We start from the raw sequence: 25,673 nt of genomic DNA on the forward strand, positions 1-25,673 counted from the left end.
AGAAGTATAGTGACATATTTACACATGGTTTGTTGGTCAGCCAGTAGGCTTGTAGTAGTAGTATAGTGGTAGTATAGTAGTAGTATAGTGGCATATTTACACATGGTTTGTTGGTCAGCCAGTAGGCTTGTAGTAATAGTTGTATTATAGTAGTAATATAGTAGTAGTATAGTAGTAGTATAGTGACATATTTACACATGGTTTGTTGGTCAGCCAGTAGGCTTGTAGTAGTAGTATAGTGACATATTTACACATGGTTTGTTGGTCAGCCAGTAGGCTTGTAGTAGTAGTTGTATTATAGTAGTAATATAGTAGTAGTATAGTAGTAGTATAGTGACATATTTACACATGGTTTGTTGGTCAGCCAGTAGGCTTGTAGTAGTAGTATAGTAGTAGTATTTACACATGGTTTGTTGGTCAGCCAGTAGGCTTGCTCCTGGCACTCCAGAACGATACGGTCAGCCTTCTTTCTCTGCTTAGAGGCCCTGCACACAGAGAGACACACAGGGTTAAGAGAGGTGAGTGTGTGTTTGTGTGTGTCTGAGTGTGTGTGTGTAGTTACCTGAGCTGTTCTCTGGCCTGCATCACCACAAAGTCCCAGGTGTGGTTAATCCTCTTGTGCAGGATGCTGTAGTTCTCCTGAAGAGGAGAGGGGATGAGAAGGACAGGAGGACAGTTAGTGATCCTACTGAAGGACGGTTAGTGATCCTACTGAAGGACGGTTAGTGATCCTACTGAAGGACGGTTAGTGATCCTACTGAAGGACGGTTAGTGATCCTACTGAAGGACGGTTAGTGATCCTACTGAAGGACGGTTAGTGATCCTACTGAAGGACGGTTAGTGATCCTACTGAAGGACGGTTAGTGATCCTACTGAAGGACGGTTAGTGATCCTACTGAAGAACGGTTAGTGATCCTAGTGAAGGACGGTTAGTGATCCTACTGAAGGACGGTTAGTGATCCTACTGAAGAACGGTTAGTGATCCTACTGAAGAACGGTTAGTGATCCTACTGAAGGACGGTTAGTGATCCTACTGAAGAACGGTTAGTGATCCTACTGAAGAACGGTTAGTGATCCTACTGAAGGACGGTTAGTGATCCTACTGAAGGACGGTTAGTGATCCTACTGAAGGACGGTTAGTGATCCTACTGAAGGACGGTTAGTGATCCTACTGAAGGACGGTTAGCGATCCTACTGAAGAACGGTTAGTGATCCTACTGAAGGACGGTTAGTGATCCTACTGAAGGACGGTTAGTGATCCTACTGAAGGACGGTTAGTGATCCTACTGAAGGACGGTTAGCGATCCTACTGAAGGACGGTTAGCGATCCTACTGAAGGACGGTTAGTGATCCTACTGAAGGACGGTTAGTGATCCTACTGAAGGACGGTTAGTGATCCTACTGAAGGACGGTTAGTGATCCTACTGAAGGACGGTTAGTGATCCTACTGAAGGACGGTTAGTGATCCTACTGAAGGACGGTTAGTGATCCTACTGAAGAACGGTTAGTGATCCTACTGAAGGACGGTTAGTGATCCTACTGAAGGACGGTTAGTGATTCTACTGAAGGACGGTTAGTGATCCTACTGAAGGACGGTTAGTGATCCTACTGAAGGACGGTTAGTGATCCTACTGAAGGACGGTTAGTGAATCTACTGAAGGACGGTTAGTGATCCTACTGAAGGACGGTTAGTGATCCTACTGAAGGACGGTTAGTGATCCTACTGAAGGACGGTTAGTGATCCTACTGAAGGACGGTTAGTGATCCTACTGAAGGACGGTTAGTGATCCTACTGAAGGACGGTTAGTGATCCTACTGAAGGACGGTTAGTGATCCTACTGAAGGACGGTTAGTGATCCTACTGAAGGACGGTTAGTGATCCTACTGAAGGACGGTTAGTGATCCTACTGAAGGACGGTTAGTGATCCTACTGAAGGACGGTTAGTGATCCTACTGAAGGACGGTTAGTGATCCTACTGAAGGACGGTTAGTGATCCTACTGAAGAACGGTTAGTGATCCTACTGAAGAAGGGTTAGTGATCCTACTGAAGGACGGTTAGTGATCCTACTGAAGGACGGTTAGTGATCCTACTGAAGGACGGTTAGTGATCCTACTGAAGGACGGTTAGTGATCCTACTGAAGGACGGTTAGTGATCCTACTGAAGGACGGTTAGTGATCCTACTGAAGGACGGTTAGTGATCCTACTGAAGCGCGGTTAGTGATCCTACCGAAGGACGGTTAGTGATCCTACTGAAGGACGGTTAGTGATCCTACTGAAGGACGGTTAGTGATCCTACTGAAGGGCGGTTAGTGATCCTACTGAAGGACGGTTAGTGATCCTACTGAAGGACGGTTAGTGATCCTACTGAAGGACGGTTAGTGATCCTACTGAAGAACGGTTAGTGATCCTACTGAAGGACGGTTAGTGATCCTACTGAAGGACGGTTAGTGATCCTACTGAAGAAGGGTTAGTGATCCTACTGAAGGACAGACAGATAGTGTAGATAGGAAAGGTTTACTAAAGGTTTAGGAAATGTTTAGGAAAACTTTGGGTAGTAGGTTAGACTAGTTAAAGGATTAATAAAGGTTTAGTAAATGGTTAATACAGGTTTAGTAAAGGTTTAGTAAAGGGTTAATACAGGTTTAGTAAAGGGTTGGTCCGTAGGTTGGAATAGTTTGTAAAGTGTTAATAAAGGTTTAGTAAAGGGTTAATAAAGGTTTAGTAAAGGGTTGGTCCGTAGGTTGGAATAGTTTGTAAAGTGTTAATAAAAGTTTAGTAAAGGGTTAATAAAGGTTTAGTAAAGGGTTGGTCCGTAGGTTGGAATAGTTTGTAAAGTGTTAAAAAAAGGTTTAGTAAAGGTTTAGTAAAGGGTTAATACAGGTTTAGTAAAGGGTTGGTCCGTAGGTTGGAATAGTTTGTAAAGTGTTAAAAAAAGGTTTAGTAAAGGGTTGGTCCGTAGGTTGGAATAGTTTGTAAAGTGTTAAAAAAAGGTTTAGTAAAGGGTTGGTCCGTAGGTTGGAATAGTTTGTAAAGTGTTAATAAAGGTTTAGTAAAGGGTTAATAAAGGTTTAGTAAAGGGTTGGTCCGTAGGTTGGAATAGTTTGTAAAGTGTTAAAAAAAGGTTTAGTAAAGGTTTAGTAAAGGGTTAATACAGGTTTAGTAAAGGGTTGGTCCGTAGGTTGGAATAGTTTGTAAAGTGTTAAAAAAAGGTTTAGTAAAGGTTTGGTCAGTAGGTTAGACTAGTTAATTAGTAAAGGTTTAGTAAAGGTTTAGTCAAGGTTTGGTCAGTAGGTTAGAATAGTTAATTAGTAAAGGTTTAGTAAAGGTTTAGTAAAGGTTTGGTTAGTAGGTTAGAATAGTTTGTAAAGGATTAATACAGGTTTAGTAAAGGGTTAATACAGGTACATTTACATTTACATTTAAGTCATTTAGCAGACGCTCTTATCCAGAGCGACTTACAAATTGGTGCATTCACCTTATGATATCCAGTGGAACAACCACTTTACAATAGTGCATCTAACTCTTTTAAGGGGGGGGTTAGAAGGATTACTTTATCCTATCCTAGGTATTCCTTAAAGAGGTGGGGTTTCAGGTGTCTCCGGAAGGTGGTGATTGACTCCGCTGACCTAGCGTCGTGAGGGAGTTTGTTCCACCATTGGGGTGATAGTATAGTAAAGGTTTAGTAAAGAGTTAATACAGGTTTAGTAAAGGGTTAATACAGGTTTAGTAAAGGTTTAGTAAATGTTTAGTAAAGGTTTAGTCAGTAGGTTAGACTAGTTAATTAGTAAAGGTTTAGTAAAGGTTTAGTAAAGGTTTAGTCAGTAGGTTAGACTAGTTAATTAGTAAAGGTTTAGTAAAGGTTTAGTCAAGGTTTAGTCAGTAGGTTAGACTAGTTAATTAGTAAAAGGTTTAGTAAAGGTTTGGTTAGTAGGTTAGAATAATAAATGTTTAGTAAATAATTAGTAAAGGGTTAATACAGGTTTAGTAAATGTTTAGTAAAGGGTTAATACAGGTTTAGTAAAGGGTTAGTAAAGGGTTAATACAGGTTTAGTAAAGGTTTAGTAAAGGGTTAATACAGGTTTAGTAAATGTTTAGTAAAGGGTTAAGACATGTTTAGTAAATGTTTAGTAAAGGGTTAATACAGGTTTAGTAAAGGTTTAGTTAAGGGTTAATACATGTTTAGTAAAGGGTTAATACAGGTATAGTACATGTTTAGTAAAGGGTTAATAAAGGTTTAGTAAATGTTTAGTAAAGGGTTAATACAGGTTTAGTAGAGGTTTAGTAAAGGGTTAATACAGGTTTAGTAAATGTTTAGTAAAGGGTTAATACAGGTTTAGTAAAGGTTTAGTAAAGGGTTAATACAGGTTTAGTAAAGGTATAGTAAATGTTTAGTAAAGGGTTAATACAGGTTTAGTAAAGGTTTAGTAAAGGGTTAATACAGGTTTAGTAATGGTTTAGTAAAGGGTTAATACAGGTTTAGTAAAGGTATAGTAAATGTTTAGTAAAGGGTTAATACAGGTTTAGTAAAGGTTTAGTAAAGGGTTAATACAGGTTTAGTAAAGGTTTAGTAAAGGGTTAATACAGGTTTAGTAAAGGTTTAGTAAAGGGTTAATACAGGTTTAGTAAAGGTTTAGTAAAGGGTTAATACAGGTTTAGTAAAGGGTTAATACAGGTTTAGTAAAGGTTTAGTAAAGGGTTAATACAGGTTTAGTAAAGGGTTAGTAAAGGGTTAATACAGGTTTAGTAAAGGTATAGTAAATGTTTAGTAAAGGGTTAATACAGGTTTAGTAAAGGGTTAATACAGGTTTAGTAAATGTTTAGTAAAGGGTTAATACAGGTTTAGTAAATGTTTAGTAAAGGGTTAATACAGGTTTAGTAAATGTTTAGTAAAGGGTTAATACAGGTTTAGTAAAGGTTTAGTAAAGGTTTAATACAGGTTTAGTAAATGTTTAGTAAAGGGTTAATACAGGTTTAGTAAATGTTTAGTAAGGGGTTAATACAGGTTTAGTAAATGTTTAGTAAAGGGTTAATACAGGTTTAGTAAAGGTTTAGTAAAGGAAGGGTTAATACAGGTTTAGTAAATGTTTAGTAAAGGTTTAGTAAAGGGTTAATACAGGTTTAGTAAAGGTATAGTAAATGTTTAGTAAAGGGTTAATGCAGGTTTAGTAAAGGTTTAGTAAAGGGTTAATACAGGTTTAGTAAAGGTATAGTAAATGTTTAGTAAAGGGTTAAGACACGTTTAGTAAATGTTTAGCAAAGGGTTAATACAGGTTTAGTAAAGGTTTAGTAAAGGGTTAATACAGGTTTAGTAAATGTTTAGTAAAGGGTTAATACAGGTTTAGTAAAGGTTTAGTAAAGGGTTAATACATGTTTAGTAAAGGTTTAGTAAAGGGTTAATACAGGTTTAGTAAAGGTATAGTAAAGGGTTAATACAGGTTTAGTAAAGGGTTAATACAGGTTTAGTAAAGGTAAAGGTAAAGGTTTGGCAACGATTAGAGGTTAGAATAGTCACCTTCTCATAGTCCACCAGCTCCCCCTGTTTCCTGATGTTCTTCTTAGCCAGATAGATCGCTGGACAGATAGAGATAAGATGACCAGTTTACACCATACAAACTGGAGTCAAATAAATGACAGAAGTCACAACATACAACTTTTCAATCTGTATAGGGCTTTTCAATCTGTATAGGGCTTTTCAATCTGTATAGGGCGTTTCAATCTGTATAGGGCTTTTCAATCTGTATAGGGCTTTTCAATCTGTATAGGGCTTTTCAATCTGTATAGGGCGTTTCAATCTGTATAGGGCTTTTCAATCTGTATAGGGCTTTTCAATCTGTATAGGGCTTTCCAATCTGTATAGGGCGTTTCAATCTGTATAGGGCTTTTCAATCTGTATAGGGCTTTCCAATCTGTATAGGGCGTTTCAATCTGTATAGGGCTTTCCGATCTGTATAGGGCTTTCCAATCTGTATAGGGCTTTTCAGTCTCAAACGTCCAATCTGTATAGGGCTTTTCAATCTGTATAGGGCTTTTCAATCTGTATAGGGCTTTTCAATCTGTATAGGGCTTTCCAATCTGTATAGGGCTTGTCAATCTGTATAGGGCTTTTCAGTCTCAAACGGCCGTGATCCTTTGAAAGCATTGGGGGCAATAAAACAACAGAGCCATCCAATAAAGGGAAGTGGGTGGAGGAGTGATTTCCACGTTGAGCTTGGAAAAAGGGGGCATGAATTGTTTACATAATTCTAATCCAAAACGTAGCTTATTTTACTCGTTGTGACCCTCTCAGATTCCAAACTACATTTTCGAAAATACTGACTTTGTGCCCATATTTATCCTATTTACACTTCGTAGTCAATTTTGAGACAAAAATGTTTCTGACTCATATCGATGCCTTATTACTACCTCCACCAGTAGTAATATAGTAGTAATATCGGTAGTAGTAGTAGTTGTATTATAGTCGTAGTATAGTAGTAGTAGTAGTAGCAGTCAATAATTTTCAGCAGCAGGGACTGGGAGACTAGTCAAGATCGAGGGAAAGATGAGCAGAGCAAAGTAAAGAGAGATCCTTAATGAAAACCTGCTCCAGAGTGCTCAGGACCTTCCAACAGGACAACGGCCCAGGAGCACACAGCCAAAACAATGGAGCTCATTCTCTCCCTCATCAATTTCGAGGGTCCAGCCGAGACACCTGCCATGGGCCAATTGAGGGGACAGTTCAGGACCGCCCAGTGGGAGGATGTGATAGTGGTGGATGGCCATGGGCCAACTGAGGAGACAGTTCAGGACCGCCCAGTGGGAGGATGTGATAGTGGTGGATGGCCATGGGCCAACTGAGGGGACAGTTCAGGACCGCCCAGTGGGAGGATGTGATAGTGGTGGATGGCCATGGGCCAACTGAGGGGACAGTTCAGCACCGCCCAGTGGGAGGATGTGATAGTGGTGGATGGCCATGGGCCAACTGAGGGGACAGTTCAGGACCGCCCAGTGGGAGGATGTGATAGTGGTGGATGGCCATGGGCCAACTGAGGGGACAGTTCAGGACCGCCCAGTGGGAGGATGTGATAGTGGTGGATGGCCATGGGCCAACTGAGGGGACAGTTCAGCACCGCCCAGTGGGAGGATGTGATAGTGGTGGATGGCCATGGGCCAACTGAGGGGACAGTTCAGGACCGCCCAGTGGGAGGATGTGATAGTGGTGGATGGCCATGGGCCAACTGAGGGGACAGTTCAGGACCGCCCAGTGGGAGGATGTGATAGTGGTGGATGGCCATGGGCCAACTGAGGGGACAGTTCAGCACCGCCCAGTGGGAGGATGTGATAGTGGTGGATGGCCATGGGCCAACTGAGGGGACAGTTCAGGACCGCCCAGTGGGAGGATGTGATAGTGGTGGAAGGCCATGGGCCAACTGAGGGGACAGTTCAGGACCGCCCAGTGGGAGGATGTGATAGTGGTGGATGGCCATGGGCCAACTGAGGGGACAGTTCAGGACCGCCCAGTGGGAGGATGTGATAGTGGTGGATGGCCATGGGCCAACTGAGGGGACAGTTCAGCACCGCCCAGTGGGAGGATGTGATAGTGGTGGATGGCCATGGGCCAACTGAGGGGACAGTTCGGGACCGCCCAGTGGGAGGATGTGATAGTGGTGGATGGCCATGGGCCAACTGAGGGGACAGTTCAGGACCGCCCAGTGGGAGGATGTGATAGTGGTGGATGGCCATGGGCCAACTGAGGGGACAGTTCAGGACCGCCCAGTGGGAGGATGTGATAGTGGTGGATGGCCATGGGCCAACTGAGGGGACAGTTCAGGACCGCCCAGTGGGAGGATGTGATAGTGGTGGATGGCCATGGGCCAACTGAGGGGACAGTTCAGGACCGCCCAGTGGGAGGATGTGATAGTGGTGGATGGCCATGGGCCAACTGAGGGGACAGTTCAGCACCGCCCAGTGGGAGGATGTGATAGTGGTGGATGGCCATGGGCCAACTGAGGGGACAGTTCAGGACCGCCCAGTGGGAGGATGTGATAGTGGTGGATGGCCATGGGCCAACTGAGGGGACAGTTCAGGACCGCCCAGTGGGAGGATGTGATAGTGGTGGATGGCCATGGGCCAACTGAGGGGACAGTTCAGGACCGCCCAGTGGGAGGATGTGATAGTGGTGGATGGCCATGGGCCAACTGAGGGGACAGTTCAGGACCGCCCAGTGGGAGGATGTGATAGTGGTGGATGGCCATGGGCCAACTGAGGGGACAGTTCAGCACCGCCCAGTGGGAGGATGTGATAGTGGTGGATGGCCATGGGCCAACTGAGGGGACAGTTCAGGACCGCCCAGTGGGAGGATGTGATAGTGGTGGATGGCCATGGGCCAACTGAGGGGACAGTTCAGCACCGCCCAGTGGGAGGATGTGATAGTGGTGGATGGCCATGGACCAACTGAGGGGACAGTTCAGGACCGCCCAGTGGGAGGATGTGATAGTGGTGGATGGCCATGGGCCAACTGAGGGGACAGTTCAGGACCGCCCAGTGGGAGGATGTGATAGTGGTGGATGGCCATGGGCCAACTGAGGGGACAGTTCAGGACCGCCCAGTGGGAGGATGTGATAGTGGTGGATGGCCATGGGCCAACTGAGGGGACAGTTCAGGACCGCCCAGTGGGAGGATGTGATAGTGGTGGATGGCCATGGGCCAACTGAGGGGACAGTTCAGCACCGCCCAGTGGGAGGATGTGATAGTGGTGGATGGCCATGGGCCAACTGAGGGGACAGTTCAGGACCGCCCAGTGGGAGGATGTGATAGTGGTGGATGGCCATGGGCCAACTGAGGGGACAGTTCAGCACCGCCCAGTGGGAGGATGTGATAGTGGTGGATGGCCATGGACCAACTGAGGGGACAGTTCAGGACCGCCCAGTGGGAGGATGTGATAGTGGTGGATGGCCATGGGCCAACTGAGGGGACTGTTCAGGACCGCCCAGTGGGAGGATGTGATAGTGGTGGAAGGCCATGGGCCAACTGAGGGGACAGTTCAGGACCGCCCAGTGGGAGGATGGGATAGTGGTGGATGGCCATGGGCCAACTGAGGGGACAGTTCAGGACCGCCCAGTGGGAGGATGAGATAGTGGTGGATGGCCATGGGCCAACTGAGGGGACAGTTCAGCACCGCCCAGTGGGAGGATGTGATAGTGGTGGATGGCCATGGGCCAACTGAGGGGACAGTTCGGGACCGCCCAGTGGGAGGATGTGATAGTGGTGGATGGCCATGGGCCAACTGAGGGGACAGTTCAGGACCGCCCAGTGGGAGGATGTGATAGTGGTGGATGGCCATGGGCCAACTGAGGGGACAGTTCAGGACCGCCCAGTGGGAGGATGTGATAGTGGTGGATGGCCATGGGCCAACTGAGGGGACAGTTCAGCACCGCCCAGTGGGAGGATGTGATAGTGGTGGAAGGCCATGGGCCAACTGAGGGGACAGTTCAGCACCGCCCAGTGGGAGGATGTGATAGTGGTGGATGGCCATGGGCCAACTGAGGGGACAGTTCAGCACCGCCCATTGGGAGGATGTGATAGTGGTGGATGGCCATGGGCCAACTGAGGGGACAGTTCGGGACCGCCCAGTGGGAGGATGTGATAGTAGTGGGAGGCCATGGGCCAACTGAGGGGACAGTTCAGCACCGCCCAGTGGGAGGATGTGATAGTGGTGGATGGCCATGGGCCAACTGAGGGGACAGTTCAGGACCGCCCAGTGGGAGGATGTGATAGTGGTGGAAGGCCATGGGCCAACTGAGGGGACAGTTCAGGACCGCCCAGTGGGAGGATGTGATAGTGGTGGATGGCCATGGGCCAACTGAGGGGACAGTTCAGGACCGCCCAGTGGGAGGATGTGATAGTGGTGGATGGCCATGGGCCAACTGAGGGGACAGTTCAGCACCGCCCAGTGGGAGGATGTGATAGTGGTGGATGGCCATGGGCCAACTGAGGGGACAGTTCAGCACCGCCCAGTGGGAGGATGTGATAGTGGTGGATGGCCATGGGCCAACTGAGGGGACAGTTCAGGACCGCCCAGTGGGAGGATGTGATAGTGGTGGATGGCCATGGGCCAACTGAGGGGACAGTTCAGGACCCCCCAGTGGGAGGATGTGATAGTGGTGGATGGCCATGGGCCAACTGAGGGGACAGTTCAGCACCGCCCAGTGGGAGGATGTGATAGTGGTGGAAGGCCATGGGCCAACTGAGGGGACAGTTCAGCACCGCCCAGTGGGAGGATGTGATAGTGGTGGATGGCCATGGGCCAACTGAGGGGACAGTTCAGCACCGCCCAGTGGGAGGATGTGATAGTGGTGGATGGCCATGGGCCAACTGAGGGGACAGTTCGGGACCGCCCAGTGGGAGGATGTGATAGTAGTGGGAGGCCATGGGCCAACTGAGAGGACAGTTCAGCACCGCCCAGTGGGAGGATGTGATAGTGGTGGATGGCCATGGGCCAACTGAGGGGACAGTTCAGGACCGCCCAGTGGGAGGATGTGATAGTGGTGGATGGCCATGGGCCAACTGAGGGGACAGTTCAGCACCGCCCAGTGGGAGGATGTGATAGTGGTGGATGGCCATGGGCCAACTGAGGGGACAGTTCGGGACCGCCCAGTGGGAGGATGTGATAGTGGTGGATGGCCATGGGCCAACTGAGGGGACAGTTCAGGACCGCCCAGTGGGAGGATGTGATAGTGGTGGATGGCCATGGGCCAACTGAGGGGACAGTTCAGGACCCCCCAGTGGGAGGATGTGATAGTGGTGGATGGCCATGGGCCAACTGAGGGGACAGTTCAGCACCGCCCAGTGGGAGGATGTGATAGTGGTGGAAGGCCATGGGCCAACTGAGGGGACAGTTCAGCACCGCCCAGTGGGAGGATGTGATAGTGGTGGATGGCCATGGGCCAACTGAGGGGACAGTTCAGCACCGCCCAGTGGGAGGATGTGATAGTGGTGGATGGCCATGGGCCAACTGAGGGGACAGTTCGGGACCGCCCAGTGGGAGGATGTGATAGTAGTGGGAGGCCATGGGCCAACTGAGGGGACAGTTCAGCACCGCCCAGTGGGAGGATGTGATAGTGGTGGATGGCCATGGGCCAACTGAGGGGACAGTTCAGGACCGCCCAGTGGGAGGATGTGATAGTGGTGGATGGCCATGGGCCAACTGAGGGGACAGTTCAGGACCGCCCAGTGGGAGGATGTGATAGTGGTGGATGGCCATGGGCCAACTGAGGGGACAGTTCAGGACCGCCCAGTGGGAGGATGTGATAGTGGTGGATGGCCATGGGCCAACTGAGGGGACAGTTCAGGACCGCCCAGTGGGAGGATGTGATAGTGGTGGATGGCCATGGGCCAACTGAGGGGACAGTTCAGGACCGCCCAGTGGGAGGATGTGATAGTGGTGGATGGCCATGGGCCAACTGAGGGGACAGTTCAGCACCGCCCAGTGGGAGGATGTGATAGTGGTGGATGGCCATGGGCCAACTGAGGGGACAGTTCAGGACCGCCCAGTGGGAGGATCCGAGCTTGAAAGCCGCTGCGGCCCAAGTGATAGTGGTGGATGGCCAGCTACTTCAGGGGGTGAGTGACTGGCCATACCGTCATTTCCAAATCAAGCATTTTGTATCAGATATATCACCAACAGGGGGAACTTCGAGAGGTGCTGTTGCTGCCCTGACGAAACGTGGGAACAGGTTGGCGCCAGGTTCCACTGGCCCGGTATGAGGCGGGCCTTGGAAGACTATAGTATCAGGGTTAGGGTTAGAGGTGCTGTTGCTGCCCTGATGAAACGTGGGAACTGTTCTCCAGCTGGCCCACACAGCTGGCCCACACCCATCTGTTGGGCACCTGGGAATGGAGAAGACCCGGGAACAGGTTGGCGCCAGGTTCCACTGGCCCGGTATGAGGCGGGCCTTGGAAGACTATAGTATCAGGGTTAGGGTTAGAGGTGCTGTTGCTGCCCTGATAAAATGTGGGAACTGTTCTCCAGCTGGCCCACACCCATCTGTTGGGCACCTGGGAATGGAGAAGACCCGGGAACAGGTCGGCACCCGGTTCCACTGGCCCGGTATGAGGCGGGCCTTGGAAGACTATTGCCAAAGCTGCCCGGAGTGTCAAATCACCGCCCCAAATGCACACTTCCCAAACCCGCTGGTCCCGCTACTGATCATCAGGGTGCCATTTGAACGGATCGCAGTGGACATAGTTGGGCCCCTGGTAAACATGGCACCAGGACACTGGTACATCCTGGTAAACATGGCACCAGGACACTGGTACATCCTGGTAAACATGGCACCAGGACACTGGTACATCCTGGTAAACATGGCACCAGGACACTGGTACATCCTGGTAAACATGGCACCAGGACACTGGTACATCCTGGTAAACATGGCACCAGGACACTGGTACATCCTGGTAAACATGGCACCAGGACACTGGTACATCCTGGTAATAGTAGATTATGCCACCCGATATCCCGAGGCCCCTATGGGCGGCAGTCTCCAAGGGAATTGCCCGGGAGCTATTCCACCTCTTCAACCAGCATCCCGAACGAGATCCGGCCAAGGTATGAACAGATCTGGACCTCCGTCTTTCACCCGCAGAGAGGTGGGCTCGTCAAACGTTTGGGGGGTATTAGACAGCGTTTTCGACACCGGACGGCTTTTATCAAATTCATCAAATGTATTTATAAAGCCCTTCTTACATCAGCTGATTTCACAAAGTGCTGTACAGAAACCCAGCCTAAAACCCCAAACAGCAAGCAATACAGGTGTAGAAGCATGGGTATACCCGGTATATCAGTACCGGGTCCTCCCATTCAGTCTCCACGGAGACCCACCCACGTTCCAGCACCTGATGGACCAAGTCCTCCGACCCCACCAATAGTGGGCAGCGGTTTATATTGATGACATCATCATCCAAGGTTGAGAAGAGCACCTGACGTGCCTCCACGTGGTGCTGGACGTGCTCAGGTAAGCCGGGTTGACAGCGAACCCCAAGAAATGCAAGCTGGGGTTTGAGGAGGTGGAGTACCTGGTGTATTCGATCAGACGGGGGAAGGTCAAGCCCCAGGAGAGGAAGCTCCACGCGGTATGTGACTGGCCCGTTCCACGCACCAAGACACAAGTCAAGTCCTTCCCGGGGCTGGATTGGATACTACAGCCGGTTTATCCCCAACTTTGCAGCTAGAGCCTCCCCCTTACTGATCTAACCAGGGCCCACCTCCCGAAAACAGTGAACTGGTCAGACGAGACCGAAGCGGCGTTCAGGCACCTAAAGGAAGCGCTGTGCTCCCATCCGAATCTCATCCCTGGTACAGGGGACTAGGGGCCGTCCTGTCCCAGGTACAGGGGACTAGGGGCCGTCCTGTCCCAGGTACAGGGGACTAGGGGCCGTCCTGTCCCAGGTACAGGGGACTAGGGGCCGTCCTGTCCCAGGTACAGGGGACTAGGGGCCGTCCTGTCCCAGGTACAGGGGACTAGGGGCCGTCCTGTCCCAGGTACAGGGGACTAGGGGCCGTCCTGTCCCAGGTACAGGGGACTAGGGGCCGTCCTGTCCCAGGTACACGGGACTAGGGGCCGTCCTGTCACAGGTACAGGGGACTAGGGGCCGTCCTGTCCCAGGTACAGGGGACTAGGGGCCGTCCTGTCCCAGGTACAGGGGACTAGGGGCCGTCCTGTCCCAGGTACAGGGGACTAGGGGCCTTCTTGTCCCAGGTACAGGGGACAAGGGGCCGTCCTGTCCCAGGTACAGGGGACTAGGGGCCGTCCTGTCCCAGGTACAGGGGACTAGGGACCATCCTGTCCCAGGTACAGGGGACTAGGGGCCATCCTGTCCCAGGTACAGGGGACTAGGGGCCGTCCTGTCCCAGGTACAGGGGACTAGGGGCCGTCCTGTCCCAGGTACAGGGGACTAGGGGCCGTCCTGTCCCAGGTACAGGGGACTAGGGGCCGTCCTGTCCCAGGTACAGGGGACTAGGGCCGTCCTGTCCCAGGTACAGGGGACTAGGGGACGTCCTGTCCCAGGTACAGGGGACTAGGGGCCGTCCTGTCCCAGGTACAGGGGACTAGGGGCCGTCCTGTCCCAGGTACAGGGGACTAGGGGCCGTCCTGTCCCAGGTACAGGGGACTAGGGGCCGTCCTGTCTCAGGTACAGGGGACTAGGGGCCGTCCTGTCCCAGGTACAGGGGACTAGGGGCCGTCCTGTCCCAGGTACCGTCCTGTCCCAGGTACAGGGGACTAGGGGCCGTCCTGTCCCAGGTACAGGGGACTAGGGGCCGTCCTGTCCCAGGTACAGGGGACTAGGGGCCGTCCTGTCCCAGGTACAGGGGACTAGGGCCGTCCTGTCCCAGGTACAGGGGACTAGGGGACGTCCTGTCCCAGGTACAGGGGACTAGGGGCCGTCCTGTCCCAGGTACAGGGGACTAGGGGCCGTCCTGTCCCAGGTACAGGGGACCAGGGACCGTCCTGTCCCAGGTACAGGGGACCAGGGGCCGTCCTGTCCCAGGTACAGGGGACCAGGGGCCGTCCTGTCCCAGGTACAGGGGACTAGGGGCCGTCCTGTCCCAGGTACCGTCCTGTCCCAGGTACAGGGGACTAGGGGCCGTCCTGTCCCAGGTACCGTCCTGTCCCAGGTACAGGGGACTAGGTGCCTTCCTGTCCCAGGTACCGTCCTGTCCCAGGTACAGGGGACTAGGGGCCGTCCTGTCCCAGGTACAGGGGACTATGGGCCGTCCTGTCCCAGGTACACCGAACTAGGGGTCGTTCTGTCCCAGGTACACAGGACAGGCACATGTGAAGTGGGCGCTAGACCCTTAAATATTACCTGATATCACCAGACAGGAAGATATGACCACTCTGACATGTTACCATGTTACCCATTACCACCAGACAACATGCCGATAGGCACAGTATCTGTATCGGCTGGGAACGAAAGTATCTGTATCGGCTAGGAACGACAGTATCTGTATCGGCTGGGAACGACAGTATCTGTACCGGCTGGGAACGACAGTATCTGTATCGGCTAGGAACGACAGTATCTGTATCGGCTGGGAACGACAGTATCTGTATCGGCTAGGAACGACAGTATCTGTATCGGCTGGGAACGACAGTATCTGTATCTGGGAATGACAGTATCTGTATCGGCTGGGAATGACAGTATCTGTATCGGCTGGGAAGGACAATATCTGTATCGGCTGGGAATGACAGTATCTGTATCTGGGAACGACAGTATCTGTATCGGCTGGGAACGACAGTATCTGTATCTGGGAATGACAGTATCTGTATCTGGGAATGACAGTATCTGTATCTGGGAATGACAGTATCTGTATCGGCTGGGAATGACAGTATCTGTATCGGCTGGGAATGACAGTATCTGTATCGGCTGGGAATGACAGTATCTGTATCGGCTGGGAAGGACAATATCTGTATCGGCTGGGAACGACAGTATCTGTATCGGCTAGGAACGACAGTATCTGTATCGGCTGGGAACGACAGTATCTGTATCTGGGAACGACAGTATCTGTATCGGCTGGGAACGACAGTATCTGTATCGGCTGGGAACGACAGTATCTGTATCGGCTAGGAACGACAGTATCTGTATCGGCTGGGAACGACAGTATCTGTATCTGGGAATGACAGTATCTGTATCGGCTGGGAATGACAGTATCTGTATCGGCTGGGAAGGACAATATCTGTATCGGCTGGGAATGACAGTATCTGTATCTGGGAACGACAGTATCTGTATCGGCTGGGAACGACAGTATCTGTATCTGGGAATGACAGTATCTGTATCTGGGAATGACAGTATCTGTATCTGGGAATGACAGTATCTGTATCGGCTGGGAATGACAGTATCTGTATCGGCTGGGAATGACAGTATCTGTATCGGCTGGGAATGACAGTATCTGTATCGGCTGGGAAGGACAATATCTGTATCGGCTGGGAATGACAGTATCTGTATCTGGGAATGACAGTATCTGTATCGGCTGGGAATGACAGTATCTGTATCTGGGAATGACAGTATCTGTATCTGGGAATGACAGTATCTGTATCTGGGAATGACAGTATCTGTATCTGGGAATGACAGTATCTATATCTGGGAATGACAGTATCTGTATCTGGGAATGACAGTATCTGTATCTGGGAATGACAGTATCTGTATCGGCTGGGAATGACAGTATCTGTATCTGGGAATGACAGTATCTGTATCGGCTGGGAATGACAGTATCTGTATCGGCTGGGAATGACAGTATCTGTATCGGCTGGGAACGACAGTATCTATATCTGGGAATGACAGTATCTGTATCGGCTGGGACTGACAGTATCTGTATCTGGGAATGACAGTATCTGTATCGGCTGGGAATGACATTGAAAGGTGCACATTGTTATATTAGCAGAACACTGCTTTTATGGTATTTTATTAAATTTTTTCTTCAACTAGGCAAGTCAGTTAAGAACAAATTCTTATTTTCAGTGACGGCCTAGGAACAGTGGGTTAACTGCCTTGTTCATGGGCAGAACGACAGATTTTTACCTTGTCAGCTCAGGGATTCGATCTTGCAACCTTTTGGTTACTGGCCCAACGCTCTAACCACTAGGCTACGGTACGGTATTATGTAAAGAGTTGTTTATTCTACGTGAACCTGTCACTACATTTGAAAGTTATCAAAGCACCTATTTTAGAATATCTACATACATCTGCCTGTAGTTATTGAACTCAACCTGCTTGTTGTTTGTTGTGATTGAGTGGGGGAAACAGCTGTGGGCAAGGTTCTGACAGATGGGTGTGTCTTGGTGATGGCAAGGAGACACACAAGAAACACCCACATCAAACCACACCCCCAAGCCAACTGACGTTTGGCTTCTGTCATGGCCGCCAGCATTTTTTGAGGAGGAAGCCAAAAAACAAGGCAGAATCAGCGGATGCAGTTCCCACTTAACACTTAACCTCACCATAGTCCAGCTCTGAGGCAGGCCAGCGGCTACTGGTCCAGAAGTATGGAGTCTGAGAGAGAGAGAGAGAGAGAGAGAGATGTTCAGAAAGAGGGAGATGTCTGCGTGAGGCCAAACCACACGACCAACAACATTGGACACTTTATGAAACCTAAAGTCTTCACTATCTCATCCTGGAATATCCAAGGCCTGAGGTCATCTACCTTTGGCCTAAAGAGCAGGAACCCAGACTTCACCAAAGAAATCAGAAATACAGACATTGTCATCCTACAAGAAACCTGGTATAGAAGAGACGGACCCACTGGTTGTCCTCTAGGTTACAGAGAGCTGGTAGTCCCATCCACCAAACTACCAGGTTGAAACAGGGAAGGGACTCAGGGGGTATGCTAATTTGGTATAGACCAGACCTAACTCACTCTATTAAGGGACTCAGGGGGTATGCTAATTTGGTATAGACCAGACCTAACTCACTCTATTAAATGAATCAAAATAGGAACATTTTACATTTGGCTAGAAATCCAAAAGGAAATGATCTCAACATAGAAAAATGTCCTCCTGTGTGCTACCTATATCCCCCCACTAGAATCCCCATACTTTAATGAAGACAGCTTCTCCATCCTAGAGGGGGAAATCAATCATTTCCAGGCTCAGGGACATGTACAGACTAGTACATGTCCCTGGGCCTGGAAATGATTGTTTCCAGAACCGGACAAGAACCTGACAATCTCAGCACACAGGAGGACAAACACCTACCTTCAGGTGACACAATTCCCTCCTCCATATTGCCACCTAGACACATCTACGACAACATAACCAACAAAAACAGGTCACAACTTCTACAGCTCTGTCGCACGCTGGGTATGTACATAGTCAATGGTAGACTTCGAGGGGCCTCCTATGGTAGGTTCACCTATAGCATCTCTTGGCAGTAGTCCTTTATCACTGACCTCAACCCAGAGTCTCTCAGAGCGTTCACAGTCAGTCCACTGACACCCCTATCAGACCACAGTCAGTCCACTGACACCCCTATCAGACCACAGTCAGTCCACTGACACCCCTATCAGATCACAGTCAGTCCACTGACACCCCTATCAGACCACAGTCAGTCCACTGATACCCCTATCAGATCACAGTCAGTCCACTGACACCCCTATCAGACCACAGTCAGTCCACTGACACCCCTATCAGACCACAGTCAGTCCACTGACACCCCTATCAGATCACAGTCAGTCCACTGACACCCCTATCAGATCACAGTCAGTCCACTGACACCCCTATCAGACCACAGTCAGTCCACTGACACCCCTATCAGACCACAGTCAGTCCACTGACACCCCTATCAGACCACAGTCAGTCCACTGACACCCCTATCAGACCACAGTCAGTCCACTGACACCCCTATCAGATCACAGTCAGTCCACTGACACCCCTATCAGACCACAGTCAGTCCACTGACACCCCTATCAGACCACAGTCAGTCCACTGACACCCCTATCAGACCACAGTCAGTCCACTGACACCCCTATCAGACCACAGTCAGCCCACCCTATCAGATCACAGTCAGCCCACTGACACCCCTATCAGACCTGACACCCCTATCAGACCACAGTCAGTCCACTGACACCCCTATCAGACCACAGTCAGTCCACTGACACCCCTATCAGACCACAGTCAGCCCACCCTATTAGATCGCAGTCAGCCCACTGACACCCCTATCAGACCTGACACCCCTATCAGATCACAGTCAGTCCACTGACACCCCTATCAGACCACAGTCAGTCCACTGATACCCCTATCAGATCACAGTCAGTCCACTGACACCCCTATCAGATCACAGTCAGCCCACTGACACCCCTATCAGACCACAGTCAGTCCACTGACACCCCTATCAGACCACAGTCAGTCCACTGATACCCCTATCAGACCACAGTCAGCCCACTGACACCCCTATCAGACCACAGTCAGTCCACTGACACCCCTATCAGACCACAGTCAGCCCACCCTATCAGATCACAGTCAGCCCACTGACACCCCTATCAGACCTGACACCCCTATCAGACCACAGTCAGCCACTGACACCCCTATCAGACCACAGTCAGCCCAATGACACCCCTATCAGATCACAGTCAGTCCACTGACACCCCTATCAGAACACAGTCAGCCCACTGACACCCCTATCAGACCACAGTCAGTCCACTGACACCCCTATCAGATCACAGTCAGTCCACTGACACCCCTATCAGACCACAGTCAGTCCACTGACACCCCTATCAGACCACAGTCAGTCCACTGACACCCCTATCAGACCACAGTCAGTCCACTGACACCCCTATCAGACCACAGTCAGCCCACCCTATCAGATCACAGTCAGCCCACTGACACCCCTATCAGACCTGACACCCCTATCAGACCACAGTCAGTCCACTGACACCCCTATCAGACCACAGTCAGTCCACTGACACCCCTATCAGACCACAGTCAGCCCACCCTATCAGATCACAGTCAGCCCACTGACACCCCTATCAGACCTGACACCCCTATCAGATCACAGTCAGTCCACTGACACCCCTATCAGACCACAGTCAGTCCACTGATACCCCTATCAGATCACAGTCAGTCCACTGACACCCCTATCAGATCACAGTCAGCCCACTGACACCCCTATCAGACCACAGTCAGTCCACTGACACCCCTATCAGACCACAGTCAGTCCACTGATACCCCTATCAGACCACAGTCAGCCCACTGACACCCCTATCAGACCACAGTCAGTCCACTGACACCCCTATCAGACCACAGTCAGCCCACCCTATCAGATCACAGTCAGCCCACTGACACCCCTATCAGACCTGACACCCCTATCAGACCACAGTCAGCCACTGACACCCCTATCAGACCACAGTCAGCCCAATGACACCCCTATCAGATCACAGTCAGTCCACTGACACCCCTATCAGAACACAGTCAGCCCACTGACACCCCTATCAGACCACAGTCAGTCCACTGACACCCCTATCAGAACACAGTCAGCCCACTGACACCCCTATCAGACCACAGTCAGTCCACTGACACCCCTATCAGACCTGACACCCCTATCAGACCCACTGACACTTCTATCAGATCACAGCAAAATCACAGTCTACTTGAACAGAGCAATACTCAATCATGAGGCATCAAAGCCAAAGGAACAGAATAATATTAAGAAATGCTATAGATGGAAGGAAAGTAGTGTAGAAACCTACCAAAACACAATTAGGCAACAACAAATTCAATCCCTTTTAGACAACTTCCTGGACAAAACGTTCCACTGTAATAGTGAAGGTGTAAACTTGGCAGTAGAAAACCTAAACAGTATATTTGACCTCTCAGCTGAACCCATCAAATCTAAAAATTCAAACAGAAAACCGAAGAAAATGAACAACAATGACATATGGTTTGATGAAGAATGCAAAAACCTAACAAAGAAATTAAGAAACCTATGCAACCAAAAACATAGAGACCCAGAAAACCTGAGTCTACACCTTCACTATGGTGAATCACGAAAACAATACAGAAATACACTACGGAAAAAGAAGGAACAGCACGTCAGAAATCAGCTCAATGTAATTGAAGAATCCATAGACTCTAACCACTTCTGGGAAAATGGAAAACAAACAACAACACAAAGAACTATCTATCCAAAATGGAGATGTCTGGGTAAACCACTTCTCCAATCTTTTTAGCTCTATAACAAAGAACAAACAGCAAAAACATATACAGGATCAAATACAAATCTTAGAATCAACTATTAAAGACTACCAGAACCCACTGCATTCTCCAATTACATTGAATGAGCTACAGGACAAAATAAAAACCCTCCAACCCAAAAAGGCCTGTGGTGTTGATGGTATCCTTAATGAAATGATCAAATATACAGACAACAAATTCCAATTGGCTATATTAAAACTCTTTAACATCGTCCTCAGCTTCGGCATCTTCCCCAATATTTGGAACTAAGGACTTATCACCACAATCCACAAAAGTGGAGACAAATATGATCCCATATGTGCGTCAACAGCAACCTTGGGAAAATCCACTGCATTATCCTTAACAGCAGACTCGTACATTTCCTCAGTGAAAACAATGTACTGAGCAAATGTCAAATTGGCTTTTTACCAAATTATGGTCTGACAGACCATGTATTTACCCTGCACACCCTAATTGACAAACAAACAAAAACAAAGGCAAAGTCTTCTCATGCTTTGTTGATTTCAAAAAAGAATTAGACTCAATTTGGCATGACGGTCTGCTATACAAATTGATGGAAAGTGGTGTTGGGGAAAAAACATACAGTATAAAATCCATGTACACAAACAACAAGTGTGCGGTTAAAATTGGCAAAAAACACACACGTTTCTTCCCACAGGGTCGGGGAGTGAGACAGGGCTGCAGCTTAAGCCCCACCCTCTTCAACATAAATATCAATGAATTGGCGAGGGCACTAGAACAGTCTGCAGCACCCGGCCTCACCCCACTAGAACAGTCTGCAGCACCCGGCCTCACCCCACTAGAACAGTCTGCAGCACCCGGCCTCACCCCACTAGAACAGTCTGCAGCACCCGGCCTCACCCGACTAGAATCTGAAGACAAATGTCTACTGTTTTCTGATGATCTGTTGCTTCTGTCACCAACCAAGAATGGCCTACAGCAGCACTTAGATATTCTGCACAGATTCTGTCAGACCTGGGCCCTGACAGTAAATCCCAGTAAGACAAAAATAATGGTGCTTCAAAAAAGGTCCAGTTGCCAGGAGCACAAATACAAATTCCATCTAGACACCGTTGCCCTAGAGCACACAAAAAACTATACATACCTCGGCCTAAACATCAGCACCACAAGTAACTTCCACAAAGCTGTGAACGATCTGAGAGACAAGGCAAGAAGGGCCTTCTACGCCATCAAAAGGAACATAAAATTCAACATACCAATTAGGATCTGGCTAAAAATACTTGAATCAGTTATAGAGCCCATTGCCCTTTATGGTTGTGAGGTCTGGGGTCCGCTCACCAACCAAGATTTCACAAAATGGGACAAACACCAAATTGAGACTTTGCATGCAGAATTCTGCAATAATATCCTCAGTGTACAACGTAAAACACCAAATAATGCATGCAGAGCAGAATTAGGCCAATACCCGCTAATTATCAAAATCCAGAAAAGAGACGTTAAATTCTACAACCACCTAAAAGGAAGTGATTCCCAAACCTTCCATAACAAAGCCATCACCTACAGAGAGATGAACCTGGAGAAGAGTCCCCTCAGCAAGCTGGTCCTGGGGCTCTGTCCACAAACACACCCCACAGAGCCATCACCTACAGAGAGATGAACCTGGAGAAGAGTCCCCTAAGCAAGCTGGTCCTGGGGCTCTGTCCACAAACACACCCCACAGAGCCATCACCTACAGAGAGATGAACCTGGAGAAGAGTCCCCTAAGCAAGCTGGTCCTGGGGCTCTGTTCACAAACACACCCCACAGAGCCATCACCTACAGAGAGATGAACCTGGAGAAGAGTCCCCTAAGCAAGCTGGTCCTGGGGCTCTGTCCACAAACAGACCCCACAGAGCCATCACCTACAGAGAGATGAACCTGGAGAAGAGTCCCCTAAGCAAGCTGGTCCTGGGGCTCTGTCCACAAACACACCCCACAGAGCCATCACCTACAGAGAGATGAACCTGGAGAAGAGTCCCCTAAGCAAGCTGGTCCTGGGGCTCTGTTCACAAACAGACCCCACAGAGCCCCAGGACAGAAACACAATTAGACCCAACCAAATCATGAGAAATTTTTTGGGGGAAAGAATTAACAAAAAATCTGAGCAAACTAGAATGCTATTTGGCCCTAAACAGAGAGTACACAGTTGCAGAATACCTGACCACTGTGACTGACCCAAAACTTAAGTACAGACTCAGTGAGCATAGCCTTGCTATTGAGAAAGGCCGCCGTAGGAAGACCTGGCTCTCAAGAGAAGACAGGCTATGTGCACACTGCCCACAAAATGAGGTGGAAACTGAGCTGCACTTCCTAACCTCCTGCCAAATGTATGACCATATTAGAGAGACATATTTCAATATAAGGATTGATTGAATATGTCCGTAAACACACCATCCAGCTGGTCTGCGCATGCTCTGAGGACGCGGCTGGGGATGCCGTCTGGGCCTGCAGCCTTGCGAGGGTTAACACGTTTAAATGTTTTACTCACGTTGGCTGCAGTGAAGGAGAGTCCACAGGTTTTGGTAGCGGACCGTATCAGTGGCACTGTATTGTCCTCAAACCGAGCAAAGAAGTTGTTTAGTTTGTCTGAGAGCAAGACATCATGGTCTGCGATGGGGCTGGTTTTCTTTTGTAGTCCGTGATTGACTGTAGACCCTGCCACATACCTCTCGTGTCTGAGCCGTTGAATTGCGACTCTACTTTGTCTCTATACTGACGCTTAGCTTGTTTGATTGCCTTGCGGAGGCAATAGCTACACTGTTTGTATTCGGTCATGTTTCCGGTCACCTTGCCCTGATTAAAAGCAGTGGTTCATGCTTTCAGTTTCACGCGAATGCTGCCATCAATCCACGGTTTCTGGTTGGGGAATGTTTTAATAGACGCTGTGGGTACAACATCACCGATGCACTTGCTAATAAACTCGCTCACCGAATCAGTGCATTCACCAATGTTACCGAATCAATGTTGTTGTTTGATGCTAAGCGGAACATATCCCAGTCCACGTGATCGAAGCAATCTTGAAGCGTGGAATCTGATTGGTTGGACCAGCTTTGAACAGACCTGAGCACGGGTGCTTCCTGTTTTAGTTAAGGAGCAACAATGCGCGATGTACCCGTCTACGGAGCCTGACCAGAAGACCGCTTCGTTTGCCCCTTTTACGGCGTCGTTGTTTTGGGTCGCCGGCTGGGATCCGATCCATTGTCCTGGGTGGTGGGCCAAACAGAGGATCCGCTTCGGGAAAGTCGTATTCCTGGTCCTAATGTTGGTGAGGTGACGTTGCTCTTATATCCAATAGTTCCTCCCGGCTGTATGTAATGAAACATAAGATTTCCTGGGGTAACAATGTAAGAAATAACACATAAAAAAACTAAATACTGCATAGTTTCCGAGGAACGTGAAGCGAGGCGGCCATCTCTGTCGGCGCCGGGAGATATCTTCATCCAAATGGAGGTTAGTGATCTCTGTTCTGATGTCAGGAAGATATCTTCATCCAAATGGAGGTTAGTGATCTCTGTTCTGATGTCAGGAAGATATCTTCATCCAAATGGAGGTTAGTGATCTCTGTTCTGATGTCAGGAAGATATCTTCATCCAAATGGAGGTTAGTGATCTCTGTTCTGATGTCAGGGAGATATCTTCATCCAAATGGAGGTTAATGATCTCTGTTCTGATGTCAGGAAGATATCTTCATCCAAATGGAGGTTAGTGATCTCTGTTCTGATGTCAGGAAGATATCTTCATCCAAATGGAGGTTAGTGATCTCTGTTCTGATGTCAGGAAGATATCTTCATCCAAATGGAGGTTAGTGATCTCTGTTCTGATGTCAGGAAGATATCTTCATCCAAATGGAGGTTAGTGATCTCTGTTCTGATGTCTAGAAGATATCTTCATCCAAATGGAGGTTAGTGATCTCTGTTCTGATGTCAGGAAGATATCTTCATCCAAATGGAGGTTAGTGATCTCTGTTCTGATGTCAGGAAGATATCTTCATCCAAATGGAGATTAGTGATCTCTGTTCTGATGTCAGGAAGATATCTTCATCCAAATGGAGGTTAGTGATCTCTGTTCTGATGTCAGGAAGATATCTTCATCCAAATGGAGGTTAGTGATCTCTGTTCTGATGTCAGGAAGATATCTTCATCCAAATGGAGGTTAGTGATCTCTGTTCTGATGTCAGGAAGATATCTTCATCCAAATGGAGGTTAGTGATCTCTGTTCTGATGTCAGGAAGATATCTTCATCCAAATGGAGGTTAGTGATCTCTGTTCTGATGTCCAGAATATATCTTCATCCAAATGGAAGTTAGTGATCTCTGTTCTGATGTCAGGAAGATATCTTCATCCAAATGGAGGTTAGTGATCTCTGTTCTGATGTCAGGAAGATATCTTCATCCAAATGGAGGTTAGTGATCTCTGTTCTGATGTCTAGAAGATATCTTCATCCAAATGGAAGTTAGTGATCTCTGTTCTGATGTCAGGAAGATATCTTCATCCAAATGGAGGTTAGTGATCTCTGTTCTGATGTCAGGAATATATCTTCATCCAAATGGAGGTTAGTGATCTCTGTTCTGATGTCAGGAAGATATCTTCATCCAAATGGAGGTTAGTGATCTCTGTTCTGATGCCATCTCTGTCGGCGCCGGACTGACTTCACATATTATTATATAATATATATATATATATATTATATTATATTAGAGACACATATTTCCCTCAGATCACAAGACAGGCTATGTGCTCACTGATGTATGACCATATTAGAGACACATATTTCCCTCAGATCACACAGATCCACAAAGAATTCGAAAACAAACCCAAGTTTGATAAACTCCCATATCTACTGGGTGAAATTCCACAGTGCGACATCACAGCAGCAAGATTTGTGACCTGTTGCCACAAGAAAAGGGCAACCAGTGAAGAACAAACACCATTGTAAACACAACCCATATTTATGT

At 48.7% G+C, this 25,673-nt stretch overlaps 1 protein-coding gene across 1 annotated transcript in view; it reads right to left on the bottom strand.

Moving 5' to 3' along the window:
- The window catches only part of LOC139568468 (regulator of G-protein signaling 11-like), a 102,984-nt gene that overhangs the window by 63,192 nt on the left and 14,119 nt on the right, over positions 1-25,673 (bottom strand). The window contains exons 5-8 of the mRNA XM_071390301.1: positions 16,974-17,025; positions 5,516-5,574; positions 563-639; positions 404-485 (exon numbers count right to left, since the gene is read on the bottom strand). Coding sequence (XP_071246402.1) covers positions 404-485; positions 563-639; positions 5,516-5,574; positions 16,974-17,025 — 270 coding nt within the window. The remainder of the gene's footprint in view (positions 1-403; positions 486-562; positions 640-5,515; positions 5,575-16,973; positions 17,026-25,673) is intronic.

The sequence above is a fragment of the Salvelinus alpinus genome, chromosome 2 (genome assembly GCF_045679555.1).
Source record: "Salvelinus alpinus chromosome 2, SLU_Salpinus.1, whole genome shotgun sequence".
In the NCBI taxonomy this organism is placed as follows: Eukaryota; Metazoa; Chordata; class Actinopteri; order Salmoniformes; family Salmonidae; genus Salvelinus; species Salvelinus alpinus.